Genomic DNA, 19,859 nt, shown 5'->3' on the forward strand with positions numbered 1-19,859 from the left:
ATGAGAGGAGATAGAATGTCTCCTTTGGATCGAATAGTTATTGATTCTTGGCTGGGTAGTTTTGTCGATTATCAATCATATCTCCCTGAACTGACGAAGTGGGAGTGGAGTCTAGAATAAATTCGTTATACCTTTCACTGTACCATTTCGGAGGGTTAAGTGACTCTGAGGCAGAACATATTTTCCATGGTACATGCCAAGCAATATCCAAAGTATTACATTCCTCAAAAACGCCCACCATCAAAACGCGTGAAATAATTCACAACAGAGATCTTTGGAATGTAGGGAAGAACGTGTCAATATGCGCCGGGCCTCACAAAAGGAGCAGAGATTGCTCAATTTTTCTCGCTCCAGATTTCCGAAGGCATCCTTGGTTCTTCACTTCGACTTTCAATAAGATTGTTAATTGATACCTTTCGCAGCGCATCATATCGCCCTATTCATAACCACTGTTATCTAATAAAAGAACAGTTCCTAGAGGCCAGATATCTTCAAGTGGGTATCTTATGTCAAGATTGATATTGCTCATAACCGCCGAACCCCAACAACAAATCTACGCCGAAGAGGTCAGAGGTCCTAGAATTTAGGACATAAATACTCGCACATTTCCAATAATAAGAAGAGAAAATAAAAACCATCATCTCGACTTCTCGTGGCCATTCAGAAAATAAGACAGTTATCCGCAAAGAAAAGACATAGTCCTACTATTCGTTTCTAATATCAAAGCGTACGCTCATTTCTCTTTCACAATTCTCACAGCTAATCGAGAACTAGAATATACCCACAATCAGGTTATTCAAAATGCAATTCCTAAACATTACTACAAGCTCCCTCAGAGTTATCTTTGCTATTGCTCTCTTTGTCCTTTCAGCACCCACAACCGCAGTGCCAATACCACTTTCTCATACCGTCAGCTATCCTGTTTCTGGTTCCCATGAATCACACTCGGATGAGTTGCCACATACAGAGCTACAGTAGATAAATCTACTTGCACTTGGAATCTTAGGATTTGCACTAGATCTATTTACTGGGGATATTCTTTTGCGTGAAGAAGCTCAATGCTCAGGATATGATCTGGGCTATTCCCATGCAAGTGGAGAATGTAGAAACATATTTTGGTACCAACATTGTGGAAAAGAAATAGAGGGGCCACTTGGGGGACCAAGCGAGCAACCGAATAGTGTAACACGAGCGAACATGGCCTTGAACGCGGCAGTAGCAAACGATCCTTGGCCAGACTTTGACAGAGGCCCTTCACTTTACATAAACTCCGGCGTCACGAGTCGAAAAGAAAATTGAAAACAAGGGACGTTGGGTTCACATTTAGAAACACATGGCTTTAGAGTGCGGGGAAATAATGTTGGAATGGGATATGACCGAAGACCCCGGGCTTTCGAAGCGAGGTCAGATTTGTGGTTGGTGGTACCAAAGTGGAGGATTCGCACGACGTCAAACGTACGTACTGTTGGATCGCACTTGGACTTTGTGGTGGTTTGAGATGCGTCTATTGTACTTTAAATAACATTTAGCCGCCCTCGATTGAGTATTAAATAGTTACCTAGGGTCTATACAGTTATTAGCTGGTGTTTGATTGTGTTCTAGATCTTCGTGTTACCTTCCTGTTCGTGCTGTGGTATTATTAAATGCTGGTGTGTGTTTAACAAATTTGATGCTGAAGTGGAGTGGCTAGCACGGTCATGTGATAACCCCGCGCGCCGTTGAAGGTACATCTTAAAATGACTTTTATTATTCACGATATCTAGCATTCTTAAATTCTACTGAAACTACGAACTGTAGGTACCTCAATAATTCTCCTCTAATGGAGGCCTCGCGCTTCCTTACTCACCACTCAGAGAGAGATCTCTTGTCATCTACAGCCTCATTTTCTCCTCGCCCGGAGGCCTCGCGATGATTTCAACACTTTCATTGGCTGAGGAAGCAGCCAGGTCATACTGGGTAGCAAAATTTCCAGAGCTATCATTGCAGGTGGTCCCGAGGTCGTCTGGATCAATGTGCCCAGCCACCTCCCAAATTGTGCCGCACTTGTTCATCGCAGGGCCTCCGTTTGATTCAGATTGAAATTCGCGATTGCCCCGTTTCATTTTATTCATCAACACTTCATCACAACACAATTCATTTGTACTTATATTCACTGACTGAATAAGGGACATCGAGTCCTCTAAACTGAGATCTGACAGCATTTTGCTGTAAGATCTCAGATCTAATTTTGACGAGCGGAGACGTAGATCTCCGCACAGCAACCTATCTCGAGTTATGATGATTGGCAATTAGGTATGTAAGCTGGTGCGAATGATGGAACCCTTTTGCTCATTCAATTATAGGTAGAAACGACGACTTCTACGACATCCCTCTAGACTTCACAAACTTCAATTGGGATGATTTTGAACAATTCGACACCGATCCATGTTCAGAATTCCTCAATTTCTTCAACGATGAGCCGAGCTCAGAATCACATCAAGATGCTTACAGCATTTCACCCGTGATTACCGATGCCTCACCGTTTGTGTTCCCTTTCGAATCACTTCCAAATGTACCCGTCGATGATCAAGAAATGGGCTCTGGTTTTAGTCGCCCAAATGATGAGCCTTGTTACGCGCAATCACATGCTAGAACTCCTGCCTTGTACAATAGTGCCTACAACCAAACCGATGTCACCTCGAATAGCTATCCTTCTCTTTCGGCAAATGTTTCCTCCAGGAGCTCTCCACAAGAGAGTCCAGGAAAGAAGAGTATCAAAGATGCAAAGCAATTTTCCACTATTTGTCAGAAAGGTTGCAATACAAAAGCTATTCTCAGGTAAGCTCCGATGACCGTTTTCTCATTATTTGGTTAAATTCCACACTGCACAAAAGACCCCCCTTCCCCTTTTCACAAAAGAGGCGTAACAAGATTCACATTCGAAATTCTCGTGGCTTTACATTTTCTCGAGAGTTTGAGACCAACTTTAGACATATCGATATATAAGCTTCCCCCACGTCGCGTTTTTTTCTCTCCAGAGTATTGGGGAAATAATCCGAGGCAACATACACCCCTTTCAAGCCTTGATACTAACTAATAATACAAGACGACATCTCAAGATCCACGATCCGAATCTCAAGTGCGATTTCCCCGGCTGCTCACAAAAGCCATTCGCAGAGAACAGAGATCTCGAACGAGATCGCGCATCTCATGGCATTATTGGTCCTCTACTTTAATTTTGATTGTCGGAAAGTTGTGAAATGGCCCAAAGCAGTGGCTACAAAGGCTCAGGTCGAGCAGACAACATTAAGCGGCATATTAGGAGACGACACGCAGGACAAGATATCCCAGTTTTACCAATGGAAGTATAATAATTATGTGAATCTCTAGAGGGTGTTGATGAAGTCGCATTATTTCATCGACAATGTCAGAGAATTTCGAGCAACATTTTTTTTTACCACCACTACTACTCAAACTCAAACACGCTTGATTCAAATCAAATCATCTAAAATCCTGAGCTCCGACATGTCAAACCCGATCCTGATTTAAGTTTCAAACTCAATGTTGATGACGAGAAAGGACAAATGAAGAATCACAAAGCTGATATTTTCTGGGTAGTAGTGCCCACTGTGTGTAGTAAAGAATGGTGCGTCCAAGCAGCCATTTAATTTTCGAAAATCTACAAAGTGGATTCTAACTCAGGTCCTAAAGATGCATCTCATCTACTTACTCCTCTCTCGCCTGCGATACGCGACTTTCAGATTACTTTATAATGACCTGAGAAGGGGTTTACTTTTGTAGCGATTATGATGAGATTCAACAACGTCCTTCATATAAATCGTCAAATTACATAAATTCATATATTACATTACGCTAAATCATACATTCAATTACGCTTCACAACTCCCATTCCTTCACTTCTTCTCCGCCTTCTTTGGATTTTTCTCCCACTTCTTACACCATTTATCCCAACTCTTTGCGCCCTTCCCCAGAACCCCAAGTAAATCATCCTTCGCTTCTCGTTCCTGCCACCTCTCATCATCCCAGTCCCTCATCCCGCCCTCTGGCATCCCTCCTCTCTCTCCACTCTTAACCCTCCCTCTCATATCCGGTTCCCATCCCATCGCTTTCAAAACCTCCGTTTCTGTCGGTGGCACCCCCGCACTTGCAAATTTCTTCGGATTCTGCTTATGACATAATTCTTTGACATATCTCTCTAAGATTCTTAATTGTTCAGATTTATGAAAGCGGAGGTACAATTCTCGATCTTGGATGCGCATTTGTTCGTGATCATGAATTGTGTCCTGGGAGGATAATCTTTTGGTTACGGAGCGAGAGACGAGATAGCCGCGAACGGAGGTGAAAGTCCATACGGCGTCTACTTCGAAAAGACCACCGAAAGGCCAGATGACGGCGGCGAATGTATCGATTAAAAGGGTGGGGAGGAGGAGAAGAGTAGAGATCGCAGCATGTTTTTTAGCACGGGCTTTAGTGCGGGTTAGTTGGGAAAGGAATTGGTTACGGAGGTCGATAGGTGAATAAGGTATGGTGGGTGGGTATATCAGATGGAGTTCTTCGATTTCTAATGAAAGGGTCGGGAATTAGTTTGATTTTGGCGAGAAATGGATGAGGGGAAGAAATACCTTTTCTTGGCACTCGGTTGAGAAACGTAATGTCTGTATTTTTGATGGAATTGATTCCCCAGACTACTCCTCTGGTGGTTTTGCTATGAAGTCCTTTGAGACTCATAGTTTTACCATCATAAGTCTTGGCTTTCTTGACCTATGGTGAAAGGATGGTCAGCTGTGAATCATGTGATTGGATTCCACATTTCGCAAAAAAAGAAAACACACCTCACGCTGCCAGACTCGTTTTCCCTTATGTCGTTTACCTTCTTTAATGCCTTCAGCTGGTTTAAGAAGATGAGCAGCTGGTGGTGTATATACTAGGTAGCGCTAATTGACTATTAGTGAAATCCCAATATAAAATGGTAGGAAGGTTGAACCTGAGGAAATTCTGCATCAGAAACATCGATTGGTTTAGGGAGAGGTATAAGATATGCGACCACTCTATGAGATTCTCGGGTATAGTAAACTTCATTTGGGTTGTGTTGAGAGATTCTTCGGGGTGGAAGAGCTGGACCGGTATGGATACTGGAATCTGATCTGTCACGCGGGAGAGGTGATGGGTTCTCGGAAGAGCTGGTTTCGTATGATTCAACAGTGGGTATAGGAGGTCTATTCGGAGAAGGTGTTGATGTGGTATTGTGGGTAGAGTTTGCTGAAGTTTGATTCAAGAGATTCGAATTTGATCGACGTGTAAAGAGTGGTAGAGGTATAGCAGATGGGTCATCTCCAGGAACACCTCGAATCGTCGCATTATCGTCAGGTGATGAAGCCGAAGAACTTCGGGGAGGCAATGAAGGTGGTTGTGATGAAGTAAGAGGCCTAGGAGTAGTTTCTATAGGATCCGCTGGGAGTTCATAATATATGTGGTTGGCCATCTTTTGAATCTCAGTTCACTCGACAGAGATGGAAATATGGAAAAGAAGCAAAAACGTTCGAGAAAGAAAGAATGTAACAATTCGCTTTGAATATGTTTGATTTTGATACAGAATTGATAAAATGCAGTTTCATGCTGTTGTACAAGCACATGATGCATAGTGAACACGGCGCTCATGTTTGAAAGGGGAATCCTTGCTTCGAAACACAATGCAAAGAAATTCTCATTTCAAAAGCAATTGTAGCATTGAAATTGCGAATGTGTTGACCCGTTTGTTTGCTTTTTGTTTTGATCCTCATCTCCCTCATACTCCACTGTGTTGTAGACGGGAATAGTCATCTTACCAAAGTGCTCTCAGGTGTTAAAGTCAAGTGACGGGAAGGTGCACGAGTCAGATGATGACATGATCACGTGATAATGATGTTTCTTGTCGCAACTAACGATGAGAAAACGAAGCAAAGAATGATCATTGAGATATGAGTAGAGATATGATCGCGCCATATCATGAGAGAAATCTTCTCAAGTATGTCAATATCATGTGTAGCTTATCGGACTCAACTGATTTGGTTTAGAGCCTCGATGAATGAACTCGGATCGGTAACAAACGCCTCCAATCTCAATTGATCAATCGCTGTTACAAAGCATGAAGAAGAGGAGAGAGTACATAGAAGGAACTTTTAGAATGCGAATTGATCGAACGAAGTAGTCAGTATATACCGATAGCGTCTAGGCGGATGTAAGTGGCTGATCATTGTTAAATAGAAAAATAATCTCGACCTGGCTGAAGGCTCGGCGCGGAGGGATAGATTCCTTCCGACACGAACGAATGGAATCTTCTTCTATATTGGCTAATGGGCGATTAATCATCCTTGGCTGCTTCATCCAGGCGCAACTATGTAACTTGCATGTTGTCAGCCCTATTGGATTGCTTCCCTCGAGCTTCCATACCTGGGCATCATCCGTGTACCGGCAACGTCATGCTCATGCATAAGTGTTATGATGGATGCATAAATTGCAAAGAATTCAAAGGCTTCTTTGGTTCCGAATCAATGATTTTCAAATAGAGTGGTCCGGATAGATAAGATGCATTCACATCCGATATCAGAACGGAGGTAAGATATAGAAGACGGAGGATCGGACATTAACCCGGAGGAAAGAAATGATTTTATGAAAAGGATTATTATGGAGATAGAGTTTGGACTTTTCGTCATAATGCTGACTAGGTATATGTGTACGTACTATATTTACAATGGTTAGTAGCCAGTCGTCCAATCGTGTTGACTGCCGGTACTTCATTAGTAACCCATGTGTAGATCAATTGAGGCGCGGAAACAAACGAGATTCCATGAAGGGGTAGGTCGACGGGGCAGGGCTGTTTATTGACATTTCACAACTTTTGCTTTCTTCCTTCTTTTCTATTATTTCACACTTGAATGACTAGTAACCATAAATACATCAACTTCATTATCAATAATTATGTAGATATATTTATCTAGTAGATACCTAGTAGATATATGTATCTAGTTGATAGATGTACGAGTATCTTCGTCATCTCTTCGTTAACCCGCCAGAACGGCGGAGTTATGTTCAAAAGTTGACTCCTTTTTCTTTAGCTTTTATACGCACGGTACGAATTCATCTAATATAGAGTTAGATCACTGACTATGGTTCCGTCAAGTGTTGTCAAATATTATTATCCGGCACGGTGAGCTGAACAAACTGGGAATCACGAAATCATTCTCCATAATTAAAAGTAAATACTGGTAGTTATTTAACTTATACTTTTGGGGAGAAGATGCTACCCATGTAACACTTGTCAAGAATCGAATGCATTAGGGGTGAAGAAGCTACCTCCCTAGATACCTTTTTATCTTCCAAAGTTTCTATACAGTCGTCAAGCTTGCAAGATTCCTGGATTTCGCATCTTCTACCTATCATCACACACACTAATTCGCATATTCATATGTCTTTCCGATCTCCTGTCAAGAATTTCTGACAGGAATTACCCAGAAGGATCGACAACACTTGCTCTTCATCATTCGAATGTCCATTAATTGGGCGAAGCACCCCCCACTGCTTTAGAGTATCCGTACTAATATCTGGGTACCTAAGTACCGGTATCTCGTATCTCGTATCTCGCTCGGGTCGACATTCGGTATGATATAATGTCGAGAATGTATAAAACTTTCATTAGTGAGCGGATATTGGACCTCAATTATGATCCGGTATCACCTAATCTGTGAGCCCCTTTGTCAATTGAGTAAGCCACTTACCCATTTGACGGTAGTTGAATGGCCAGCTTTGGAGTTGGCTGGATTTTATTTATTTATACAAGAGATATAGCTCCCACCCACTCCATACACATTGAAAAAAGCGTTTGATCTGACTTAATTTCGACTGCATTCTTGTTCCCATCTCTTCATCGAAATTTTGGAAGACCAAAGGAACATTCAGCTCACGATTTCTCTTTGTCTTAACTTTTATGCCCACCGTCGATACTTTTATTAATATCCTACAATTCTATCCTTATCAGTAATAATTATCAGTGACGACATTAGCTATACCCCACATCCACATTCGACAATTGAGCTTGAACCACAGGACGAGTGTGCCAATTAATTATGGCTTCCGCTTCGGATCATGAGCGTCATGATTATTTCCCCGAACGATCAGACAATATTCTGAATCCTCAGTCGGAACACATATCAAATTACGAGAACGATGTTGAAGGAACGATATCATCAAGCAGCGATGACTCTCTCGATCCAGATACCACATTGGAGCCCGTTGAAACCAACGAAACTGCTCGAGAAAGACAATTCGAATCAATAAGGGCAGGAGACCGAGAACAATTACAGAGAATAGCTTCAGGTTTCGGGGGGTCTCAGCTTGGAAGAACTTTGACTAATGCTACAAATGGAACACATGAATTGGAGAAAAAAGATACCCTGTATGGGGTCAAGTTGGGAGATTCCACGTTGGACCCCAACTCCCCAGATTTTGACGTATATAAATGGGCTAAAATGTAAGTTTTGGCATGATCAATCAATTTTTTGGACACGGACTAATTGTGTACTATCCAGGATGATGAGGCTGGTTGATGAGAATGAAGTCATACAAAGACGTGCTGGAATTGTATTCAAGAATCTAAAAGTGTGTGGTTCCGGATCAGCAATAAACATACAAAAGAATGTCGGCTCTCTGTTAATGGCGCCTCTACGATTCAGAGAATTTGTCGGGAAAGGTCCGGAGAAGACCATCCTCAATGATTTTAATGGCGTTTTGAAATCAGGAGAGATGTTGATTGTTCTCGGAAGACCTGGGTCCGGTTGCTCAACGTTTCTTAAATCTTTAATGGGGGAACTTTACGGATTGGACATGAAGTCACAATCGGAAATTCATTATAATGGTTTGTGATATTAATACACCCATTGACTAGTGATGATGCTAATGATTATAGGTATTACACAAAAGCAAATGCTCAAACAATTTCGAGGTGAAATTGTATACAACCAAGAAGTTGATAAGCATTTCCCTCATTTGACTGTTGGAGAGACTTTGGAATTCGCTGCGAGTGTTCGAACGCCTCAACAAAGACTTGTTGAGGGAACAACTCGTTCAGCCTGGGCAAAGCATATGACTAAGGTCGTCATGGCTATTTATGGATTATCTCACACGTACAACACCAAAGTCGGTAATGATTTTGTACGAGGTGTATCTGGAGGTGAGAGGAAACGTGTTAGTATTGCTGAGATGGCATTGGCTGGTTCACCAATTGCTTCATGGGATAATGCTACACGTGGTTTAGATGCTGCAACTGCTCTGGAGGTAAGTAAACATTCACCATAGCAATCACTAGCACATCACTGATTCAAGAAATAGTTTACAAAATCCTTGCGAATGACTGCCAATCTGTGTGGTTCATGTCATTTAGTTGCCATTTATCAAGCTAGTCAACAGATTTATGATCAGTTTGATAAAGCTATTGTGCTTTATGAAGGCCGCCAGATCTATTATGGTCCTTGTGACCAAGCGAAGCAGTATTTCGTGGATATGGGCTGGGAGTGCCCAAGGTAAGTGCAAACAACAAAATGCCATGATTGCATGCAATTATTTGGACAATGCTGACTGAATGTAGCCGTCAAACCACAGGTGACTTTTTGACTTCGATCACCAATCCCTCAGAACGAAAAGTGAGACCCGGCTATGAGAAGAAAGTTCCTAGAACTCCTGAAGAATTTGAGAAATACTTCAAAGATTCAAAGATCTTTCAGAGAATGATGAGTGAGATGAAATCACACGAAGAGGAATTCCCAATGGGCGGCAAAACATTGGAACAATTCAAAGCAAGTCGAAAGGGTATGCAAGCAGACCATTTACGGCCAGAGTCACCATATACAGTCAGCGTTGTCATGCAGACAAAACTTTGTGCAAAGCGAGCAGTTCAACGTTTATGGAACGACAAAACATCCACCATTACTACAATAATAGGACAGATTGCTATGGCTTTGATCATTGGATCTATATTTTACAATACCCCGGATAATACAGCAAGTTTCTTTCAAAAAGGAGGTGTACTTTTCTTCGCGGTATTGCTTAATGCCCTCATCGCCATTTCGGAAATTAATACTCTATACTCTCAACGGCCGATCGTAGAGAAGCAAGCATCTTACGCATTTTATCACCCTTTCACTGAAGCTTTGGCTGGTGTTGTCGTTGACATACCGGTAAAGTTCGCCATCGCTACGTGTTTTAACATCATTCTATATTTTCTCTCTGGTCTGAAAAGGGAAGCAGGTGCATTCTTTGTCTTCTTTCTCTTCAACTTTGTCGCGATTCTGACGGTAAGCATTCCTCTAAAGCGATAATCATTTCACAATACTAATAACACTTTAGATGAGTCAAATATATCGTAGTATTGCAGCAGCAACGAAAACTATATCCCAAGCATTAGCCATAGCTGGTGTGGCCACACTTGCGATTGTCATTTATACCGGTTTCGTTATCCCTAGACCACTAATGCATCCCTGGTTCAAATGGATTTCATGGATCAATCCAGTTGCATATGCATTTGAAGCTTTATTCGTCAATGAACTACACGGCAAAGAGTTTGTTTGTTCGACTTTAGTACCAACAGGTCCTGGCTATGTTCAAACTGGTACCAACTTTGTTTGCGCTGTTGCAGGCTCTGTTGTTGGCTCGACCACTGTCAGTGGTGATGATTACTTGCAAGCACAATTTCAATACTCCTACTCTCACATCTGGCGTAATTTAGGATTCTTATTTGCGTTCATGATCTTCTTTTTGGCTTTCTACCTCCTTGCAACAGAGTTCAATGCATCCACAGACAGTAAAGCCGAAGTCTTAGTCTTTCGTCGTGGACATGTACCAACGAACTTGTTGGCCGCCGAGAAAGCTGCAAAGAACGACGAAGAAGCACATGTCGGGAATGGTTCTGCTGTCAAGGAAGGTGATTTGGACAAACAAGGAGAAGAAGTTCAAGCATTGCCCCCTCAAACGGACGTATTTACATGGAAAGATGTTTGTTATGATATTAAGATCAAGAATGAACCTCGCAGACTTCTTGATAATGTATCCGGATGGGTCAAGCCTGGTACCCTAACTGCCTTGATGGGTGTTTCTGGTGCAGGAAAAACAACTTTACTTGATGTTCTTGCCCAAAGAGTCTCTATGGGTGTAATCACAGGTGATATGTTGGTTAGCGGCAAACCCCTCGACGCATCCTTTCAACGAAAGACCGGATACGTTCAACAACAAGATTTACATCTTGAAACCACAACTGTTAGAGAAGCTCTTCGATTTTCTGCTATGCTACGTCAACCAAAATCTGTTTCTCAAAAAGAAAAGTATGATTTCGTGGAAGATGTTATCAAGATGTTGAACATGGAAGAGTTCTCGGAAGCAGTGGTTGGTGTTCCAGGTGAGGGATTGAATGTGGAGCAACGAAAGTTATTGACCATTGGTGTCGAATTGGCTGCTAAACCTGCACTCTTACTCTTCTTGGATGAACCTACTTCCGGTTTGGATTCACAATCTTCATGGGCAATTGTTTCGTTTTTGAGAAAGTTGGCCGATAATGGCCAGGCAGTCTTGGCTACAATACATCAACCTAGTGCTATCCTGTTCCAAGAATTCGACCGATTGCTATTTTTAGCAAAAGGTGGAAGAACTGTCTATTTTGGAGATATTGGTCATAATTCGGAGACTCTACTCAAATATTTTGAATCTCATGGTGCGGCAAAATGTGGAGAGGATGAGAATCCAGCAGAATATATGCTGACAATGGTTGGTGCTGGTGCACAAGGAAAATCTACTCAAGATTGGTAAGATTAATCCTCGTTCCCTGATATCACAGAGACTAATTTAATATAGGCATCAAGTATGGAAGGAAAGTGATGAAGCCAAAGATATCCAAAGAGAAATCTCCCGCATTCAACAAGAAATGGGCCATCAATCATCTCAAGATGATAGTAATTCCCATGGCGAATTTGCCATGCCGTTTACTGTCCAACTTCTTGAGGTCATGAAGCGTGTATTTCAACAATACTGGCGTACACCGGGTTATGTATATTCCAAACTTGTTCTTGGTGTGGCATCTGCTCTCTTCATTGGATTTTCATTCTTCCACGCCGATGCATCTCAACAAGGTCTTCAAGATGTTATCTTTTCCATCTTCATGATAACAACTATCTTCACCACTCTTGTACAACAGATCATGCCTAGATTCATTCTACAAAGAGATCTTTATGAAGTCCGGGAAAGACCATCAAAAGCATATAGCTGGAAAGCTTTCATCATCGCTAATATCGCCGTCGAAATTCCATATCAAATTCTCCTTGGTATCATGGTATTTGCGTCCTACTTTTATCCAATTTATACCAACAATGGTATTCCACCATCAGGTCGACAAGGTCTTATTCTCCTCCTTCTCATTCAATTTTTCGTCTTCGCTAGCACATTCGCACACATGCTTATTTCCGCTCTTCTGGATGCTGAAACTGCTGGTAATATCGCAACATTGATGTTCTCACTTACCCTTACCTTTAATGGAGTCTTTCAACCCCCACAAGCTCTTCCTGGATTTTGGATCTTTATGTACCGTGTTTCGCCTTTGACTTGTAAGTTCTTCTTTCCGCTGCTAGTAATCATCAATTCTAACGTCTTTTCAGATCTCGTTTCAGCTATCGCATCTACTGGTCTCTCCGGCCGTCAAGTAACCTGTTCCGACAATGAACTTGCAGTCATGCAACCACCCGCTGGCGATACTTGTGGTAGCTACCTCCAGTCATATGCCACCGCAGCTGGAGGTTCTATCTATAACCCCGAAGCTACAGCAGATTGTCAATATTGTTCCTCATCCAATGCGGATCAATTTCTCTCGTCGGTAGCGATTAGCTATAGTACTCGATGGAGAGACTATGGTATTGTTTTCGCATATATTGTTTTTAATATTTTCATGGCGGTTTTGTTATACTATTTGATTAGAGTTAGAAAGAGTAGCGGGAAGAGCTTCAAGGAAAAGCTGGGGGCTTTGGGAGCACTGTTCAAGAAGGATTCGAAGAGTGATAATACGAAGACGACGGGAAAGAAAATGGAGGCTCCGCAAGCTAAGGGTCATTAGTACTTAGGGTGTGGATGGTTAATATGTAATTATTTAGGTTGGTTTGTTGTTTATTAGAAGGGGGCATGCCTCCAGATGGCTTAGGCTTTCTTTTCTTTTCGTTGATATTGCTGTTGCAATTTTTTGTATATTCTTAATTAGATTAATGGTACATACCTGATTTGAAGTATCTACAATACTCGTATATCCCGTGGGTTTCAAGAATGAAAATGAGATTGGTGGGGGTGATATACCCCGCCAAAAATAATCGATGGTGCTTTCCACAGGGGTCGTGCTTGATCACGTCTCATCAAACTTGGACAGTTTTCCGAAGATTAATGCTAAGTAGCATATAAAACCCCATGCATAAACCCCATGCATACTTATGCGAATCTACCTCAAGCTCCCGGCTACCTTTGTGCACGCTCTGGTCTACGCCTAATTCGCTAGATCTACAATAATAATATACCCAAACCCATCAGGTACACAGCAGTACAATTTTAAGCCTCGCAAAGATGGCCATCCTTCCTTTCAACCCAAAGATCACTCCCCACAGCCCGCAGAGCATAAAACGTATACAACGGATCATACTTCGCCTTCACCGCATCCAAACGATCATAGTTCGCACCATAGAACACCCTCTTCCAATCCGGTTGTTGAAAATCCGCCTCGTTGAGATACGCTGCTCCATCTGGAGTCAACGCCGTAAGTGTAGGACCAATCGTATTAGTCAAGAAATTCTGACTCTGAAAATTGGCTGAGAAATCGGAGTACCTGAGGTAGGTGCCAAAGACCGCATTTATGAGCCTTTTCTCCAGTGGGTGTTGAAGGATATTTCGGGAGCGTTGGGAACGACGGTTTTGTTTACTTCGAGGGTTACGCCGGCTATTAGGAAAGGACGGGCAAAAATAGGCCATCGATTGTATCTTGCGCGACGTCAACACCTGTGACTGGAGAGATGAGGAAAAAACCGGGGCCGATGATCCAGACGATTTGTAAGCCGCTGTTGACCATCCGTGGCAATGATTGTAGGAATATTTCGATAGTCTGTTAATATGCGGTAACACCTTCTGTTATGACTGGGGGCGTAAATTGCAAAGTCGCGGAGGATATTGAAGTGACTATGGGATGGAATGCGACAGTTGCGGATATAGAACAATATTGTATATTCCTTTACCACCTTCAGATAGGGCCCAGAAGAGATCTGGATTTTGAGTAGGGGTAACTGTAACGAGTGTTCCTACCTAGTCACGACTTGTTATTCCAAGACCTGGTTAACTGTCAATCCGAATTTTGTAGTAAGCGGTCTGTGTTCATCCCTTTACTTACAGCTGCTAGCTAGTGCGATAGTAGGACAATTCCTAGCAACAATGATGCCGTTGTTTGTATCGGCAAATTCATAGGTTTGTTTAGATACGACTCCTGATCCAATTACTGCTGTTTTTTTGTATATACTAAAGAATTATACGTTTCGATAAGAGAGATCGATGTTGAATGATGTTTCCAAACGGCAAGAGCATTAGTACGTGTTGATTTATTATTATAGTCATGGCCGGTGGTGCGAATCATCAGACGAATATTCAAAAGATTGGCAAATGTGACTGCTTCTTTAACATCGTCCGTGGTAGTTGTATTGACTGTATAGTTAATATAGTTATCCAAAGCACATAATGTAGTATCCGAAAGAAAGGGATTGCACGCGTTATCTGCGAACATCCAAGCCATAGCAGAGGAACAGGAAGAGGAAGAAAGGTGGGTTTCTGGCAGAAACTAGTTTTCTTTCAACATAGCACATGCTATTGCATTATAGGTTGCAAACTGATCGTTGTGACAGACGGCCGCGATGGGGACGGTAGCAATTAGCTTTCCGCCTATTGTTTGATTGAAACTGTCCCAATCGCTGATACTGGGATAGCATTTATCTCCCGGAAAGCAGCGGCATGTAGAGGGAATTATTGGTGTTGACATTGCTTCGTATGATGCAAAGGGTACCATTGAAGGTAACAAAGCTAGCATACTGCTAAAAATAGACGTCATGATTGCGATGATCGAGAAGATATTCCCAATAACCCGTCTCGATTTTGGTAGAGCGGGATCCGTCATTACTATATCGATTATCTCGTATCGGAAAAGACGGAATTTTTGTTGGTATCTTGCTGCCGACCAATGACTTATCACACAATGTACACACACAAAAGACATCGGTCGTAAGACTCTTGCATGTCTGCATAATGGTGTCTCTCAAATTCTCGAATTTCAAGAGTTGGGGTATTGGTAGCCACTGGGTTACAGAGTACATCGGTCCCATTTCTTTTTGGGGAACCAGCCGTTGGGTTTTCACAATATTTGGAACTGCCAGCACTGGATAGTTACATTGCTAGCACAGAAAGATATTGTGTTGCAACGTCCCACAGCTTCTTAATCTGACAGATGCAATCAGCAATACTTTCGGTCGATAAACATGATATGCTCGACTCTAGGGCAACTGGACCGACTGTTAGTGCAAAAAGCAGGTGATTGTGTCGGATCACTTCAATTCTCACATTTCAGATATTAAGGTTAATGCTTGTTGGCCCTCGTTTGTAATTGTCCTTTGAAAGGTTGAAGCGACGTGGCGATTAGTTTCTATTGCGTCTGATGGCTCATGGAAGAAGAAATGCAAATAAAAGGTGATGGGAATATTCAATGGTGTGTAATTATTTCTGCTGGGTGTGCATTAATTAGCTTTACCCCGGAACAATTTTGGCATGTGAGGTGTGCGATTATGAATGGATCCACACTCTAGTGTAAATGCATGGATTACTAAGCTAATCTTGACGACATCTCAACATTCACTAATTTCAGACTTCACTTCACTCTTGTTGGATACCCGACCAAATTTGGAGTGAGTAATATCAAATTTGCTTGGGATGTATGGATTAAGATTTAAATCTAACATACATGAGCCCTTTAGAGCGACCTTTTCAAATCAATGAAAATCAGAGCACCAATGACACCATCGACAAGTTTGAGTGCAAAAGTTCCAAGCGTGACCAGCTTCAGAACAGTTATGACACAAGTCAGACTTTCCTTTCGGATTGATACCTCTGAAAGATTCCGGATCTGGATTTACTATAAATCAAAAATTTATTAGCATCAAGAACATGAATGAATAGAAATAGACTTACCGTAAGTAGTCCACATCTGGAGTTCCAGTTGGTATTGATGAACATCGGAAGATATCAAGAACCCGTAAATTTGGGGTGCAAACCCAAGTTTGGAATCAACTATAGTTTTCTGGCTTTGCTCTTCAGGAATCCACATAAATGTAGAATCTTGTTGTAAGGTGTCATCAAATTCAGTCAAGTGATGACGAACTTGCCCGTCAATTCCGACTTGTGTATTGAATTCAGCTTCGCATTCAGCTTGAGGGATAGCAGATTCACTGCGCTGGTCTGATTGCGAAGCTCCAAAAGGTGGAGAATCATGAAACGGAAAAGATGGAAGCTGATCAGCCTTTACCGGAGTTTTGTTGGCATTGAAAAACGAATAGCCAGATGAGTTTGCGGCGCTCTGAATCAAATCAGCACCCATAGTCTTTTGGGGCAGCGCGGGAGCTGGACCACGGCGTGTGTTTTGTTGACCAGATGGTGTGGGGACTTCGGCTGGGGCAGTGACATTCTTCAGATTGTCTCCGGCAGCTGGAACGCAGAGTCAGTATGGATACCAATGGTGTGAATTCGAATTTTCAGAGTGGATTTACCTCTTTGTTTGGCTGTAAAACCTGCAAGAAACTCTTCGAAGGTTTGTGTCTTGGCCTGGCTCTCAGCAGCTTCAGCTTTCTTCCTATTCTCCTCTGTGGCAGCTGGAACGCAGAGTTAGTATGGATACCAATGGTATGAATTCGAATTTTCAGAGTGAATTTACCTCTTTGTCTGCTTGCAGTTTCCTCAATAAAATGCCTCAAAGTCTTGACCTTGGGCCGGTTTTCACCCTCTGTTCCAGAGAACCAGGCGTTCTTATCGATCGCCATTGTCGATTTTTCTGAATTTATGGTTAAAAAATGCCAACCACAGTCAAGGTTAAGGATGAACAATTACTCACTGGTTGATTGTTGATTGCCTGCTTCTTCAAGCAATTCCATTCTTCTTCTCATGTTGTTGACTCGATTTGCCATCTTTTCCGTTGTTTGAATTTTTCAAAGTAAAGGTTCGAGGTTTATTTCACAACTGAGGCGCTGATAATAGAACTATCGGCTGAAGCTGAAAGACTTGGGCTTGTTAGTGTTATTTTGGCAATCGCTTAATTTCGCACTAAACCATTTTGATCTTATTAATTCTTCAACGGTTGCTACTTGACTTTTACCCACATACAACCACAAAAAATCAACGATCCGAATCAACAACATGGCAGATCTCAAACGTGCTTATGCACTCCCCTATGTATCAGTTGCGCCAAGAATCAGACAGTATCTTCAAGATACAAGAGCAAAAAATAAGAATGTCTCCAACTGGCTGACACACGACGCCACTGATAAATCTCCATTATCTCTGGATCAAAGTCTGAAAGCTATCAATGATGTGGTGGTTTTATACATCAACAATACGGCAACGCCAGATTCTGATCCCGAGATCGTGAAGTACCAAACTGAGCGCCATGCTTGGGTAACCATCAGTAAGTGAGATTCTGAGATGAGGAAAATATCTTATTAACAATGGATTACAGACATGATTTTCAATCTGAGAGCTGATTTCCCTGGCGTTTATCCGTATCTGATCACTCCAACCGCCATACAAACCCCTGAACAAAAGTCCAAGTGGAAGTCTGTTTCTGTAGAAGATGTTGCTGTTTGGAAGAGCATGGGCAACCGTGCTATGTTTCAAGGGAAGGAAACTCTAGATTTGCCGTGGTCGAGACTTCTGAAGACCAGCCTTCATGGTTGGAAGATGGAGGATGGAATCCCCATCCCATTCTTTGGGCGTCTGATCCACCACCGCCGAGCATTCCTCCTGACCACCGGCATCAACTTCCGGACAATGACCAGTTTCCAGAGGAAGGTCGGGTCTCGAATCAACGTCACCGTTGAAAGACCTGATCGAAGAGACGGAGAAAATGCATCCATGGTCTGCATTTATCTGAACATCAAAAACTCTTCTGATTATCGCAAAGATAATATTCTGATGGATGTCGCGTACATTTTGACCTTCCTGAGCATGTACAAGACCACCGTCGGTCAATACAACTCTGGTCAAGTTGAATGTCCTGACATTGTCCAGATGTGGGACTCTTTCGTGACTTCTGATTACCCACATTCTGTGGCGTTTAAGTTGCCCCCTCCCATCGTGGCCCCATCTGAACAAGAAGATGATGACGCTGAATACGACCGCATGGCTGAGGAAGAAGATCGAAAGATCAAAGAGGCTGAGGAGAAGGCAAAGGCCGAGCAATTGGTACGTTATCATCTTGTACTTGTTTTTTTATTCTTTTCGATTTATACTGACATCTTATAGGCAACCAAAGCAAACAAGGCAGCTGAAGAAGCTGAGGAGAGAAAGCGGGCCGAGGAGGAGAAGGCAGCCGAAGCAAAGAAGGCAGCTGAGGCAGAGAAGGCTGCTGAGGCAGAGAAGGCAGTTGAAGAAACTAAGAAGAGAAAGCGGGTCGAGGAGGAGAAGCCGGCTGAAGAGAAGACATGGGTATGTTCTTATTTTGTAGTTGTTTTTTCAATCTTTTCAAATCATACTGACAACTCATAGGAACACCCTCTGATCAAGAATCCTCTCCAAAAACCTGATTGGTTTCACCAGAAGACTTTAGGTGTAAGTTTCATTGTTGGATCCCTTCACTCAAACATGACACTAACCATTTTATATAGTGGATGATTTCAAATTACTCTGAAGAATTATCGGGAGATGAACTCTTAATGGTGTTGAGAAGAGATTTTGGTATCCGTACCAAAGTCTGATCTCCGAATCGTGTTGCGAGGGATGAATCATTTCTGATTCATACTCTGAATTTCAGTGGCATATCAACATTGCTGTGGGTATGAAGTAAAAGAAATAGCACCACAATACTACCTTCTTCAAACGTATATTAGTTTCATTGTGATTCCTTCTCTAGAATGCTTTAAAATGTTACGTTGCTCTGGATTTGACAGGCTGTCATTGGAATGATCCTCAAACCTCAATGTGTAGGAGTCCTAAGAAACCCAATGAAATAAATGAGTAGTATGATCCTAGTGCCCTTAATTATTATACTCGCAGATTGACAGAGAAGTTTGAGGACTACAATTATGTGATGTTGAAGCAGAACTGTCAATTTACAAAACTACAAGGTAAAAATTTCTTCGATATGTCTTCAGTCCGAACCAAAATCCAGGCTTTGGGGAAGAAAGAGACGAAAAAGTTAATCTGGCAATTCTGGTATGAGATCTGACTTGACATTTGCGCCGTAGCTGCACAACTTAACAAGCAGAATAATACGAGAATATCACTCCATGAACACCTAAGAGTACACATGTTCATGAAGACTCATAGAAAATGGCACATAATGCATCAGACCATACTTTTATGGTGGGTATAAGCCCTTCATCTCCTGAGATTCGGGGACTCCACTCTAATACACCCAATCCCCAATCGGTATACAAGTGCCAAATCGTAAACTACACATCCGTGTATTCTAATCACGTATGGCAATGGTCACAGCAGAGAACTGTTAGGCAATATGAAAGTGAGATGATATTTGAGCTAGTGTAGCCATCATGTGACCATGATTCGTTGCG

The 19,859-nt window shown here is 42.2% G+C and overlaps 7 protein-coding genes across 7 annotated transcripts; 4 read left to right on the forward strand and 3 right to left on the reverse strand.

Annotated features, from left to right (window-relative positions):
- Positions 1–801: 801 nt before the first annotated feature.
- On the forward strand, positions 802–1,299 carry EAE98_004335 (uncharacterized protein; the record flags this gene model as incomplete). Its single annotated transcript, XM_038951955.1, has 2 exons — positions 802–909; positions 979–1,299. The coding sequence occupies 2 exons, from the start codon at positions 802–804 to the stop codon at positions 1,297–1,299; spliced, it is 429 nt and encodes a 142-aa protein (XP_038811491.1).
- Positions 1,300–1,333: 34 nt separating this feature from the next.
- EAE98_004336 (uncharacterized protein) lies at positions 1,334–3,215 on the forward strand (the record flags this gene model as incomplete). The annotated part of the gene is made up of 5 exons (XM_038951956.1): positions 1,334–1,455; positions 1,943–2,063; positions 2,247–2,292; positions 2,343–2,817; positions 3,086–3,215. The coding sequence occupies 5 exons, from the start codon at positions 1,334–1,336 to the stop codon at positions 3,213–3,215; spliced, it is 894 nt and encodes a 297-aa protein (XP_038811492.1).
- Positions 3,216–3,893: 678 nt separating this feature from the next.
- On the reverse strand, positions 3,894–5,482 carry EAE98_004337 (uncharacterized protein; the record flags this gene model as incomplete). The annotated part of the gene is made up of 4 exons (XM_038951957.1): positions 3,894–4,561; positions 4,623–4,761; positions 4,833–4,934; positions 4,985–5,482. The coding sequence occupies 4 exons, from the start codon at positions 5,480–5,482 to the stop codon at positions 3,894–3,896; spliced, it is 1,407 nt and encodes a 468-aa protein (XP_038811493.1).
- Positions 5,483–8,102: 2,620 nt separating this feature from the next.
- On the forward strand, positions 8,103–13,123 carry EAE98_004338 (uncharacterized protein; the record flags this gene model as incomplete). Its single annotated transcript, XM_038951958.1, has 8 exons — positions 8,103–8,506; positions 8,565–8,890; positions 8,942–9,309; positions 9,364–9,554; positions 9,620–10,325; positions 10,378–11,825; positions 11,875–12,620; positions 12,672–13,123. The coding sequence occupies 8 exons, from the start codon at positions 8,103–8,105 to the stop codon at positions 13,121–13,123; spliced, it is 4,641 nt and encodes a 1,546-aa protein (XP_038811494.1).
- Positions 13,124–13,602: 479 nt separating this feature from the next.
- On the reverse strand, positions 13,603–15,139 carry EAE98_004339 (uncharacterized protein; the record flags this gene model as incomplete). The annotated part of the gene is made up of 4 exons (XM_038951959.1): positions 13,603–13,859; positions 14,432–14,539; positions 14,629–14,739; positions 14,896–15,139. The coding sequence occupies 4 exons, from the start codon at positions 15,137–15,139 to the stop codon at positions 13,603–13,605; spliced, it is 720 nt and encodes a 239-aa protein (XP_038811495.1).
- Positions 15,140–16,070: 931 nt separating this feature from the next.
- Positions 16,071–17,258, reverse strand: EAE98_004340 (uncharacterized protein; the record flags this gene model as incomplete). Its single annotated transcript, XM_038951960.1, has 5 exons — positions 16,071–16,213; positions 16,270–16,782; positions 16,845–16,946; positions 17,009–17,125; positions 17,186–17,258. The coding sequence occupies 5 exons, from the start codon at positions 17,256–17,258 to the stop codon at positions 16,071–16,073; spliced, it is 948 nt and encodes a 315-aa protein (XP_038811496.1).
- Positions 17,259–17,487: 229 nt separating this feature from the next.
- EAE98_004341 (uncharacterized protein) lies at positions 17,488–19,166 on the forward strand (the record flags this gene model as incomplete). Its single annotated transcript, XM_038951961.1, has 5 exons — positions 17,488–17,755; positions 17,807–18,531; positions 18,592–18,774; positions 18,835–18,897; positions 18,954–19,166. The coding sequence occupies 5 exons, from the start codon at positions 17,488–17,490 to the stop codon at positions 19,041–19,043; spliced, it is 1,329 nt and encodes a 442-aa protein (XP_038811497.1). The 3' UTR covers positions 19,044–19,166.
- Between the last annotated feature and the right edge of the window lie 693 nt (positions 19,167–19,859).

Source organism: Botrytis deweyae, assembly GCF_014898535.1.
Source record: "Botrytis deweyae strain B1 chromosome Unknown BDEW_008, whole genome shotgun sequence".
Lineage (NCBI taxonomy): Eukaryota > Fungi > Ascomycota > Leotiomycetes > Helotiales > Sclerotiniaceae > Botrytis > Botrytis deweyae.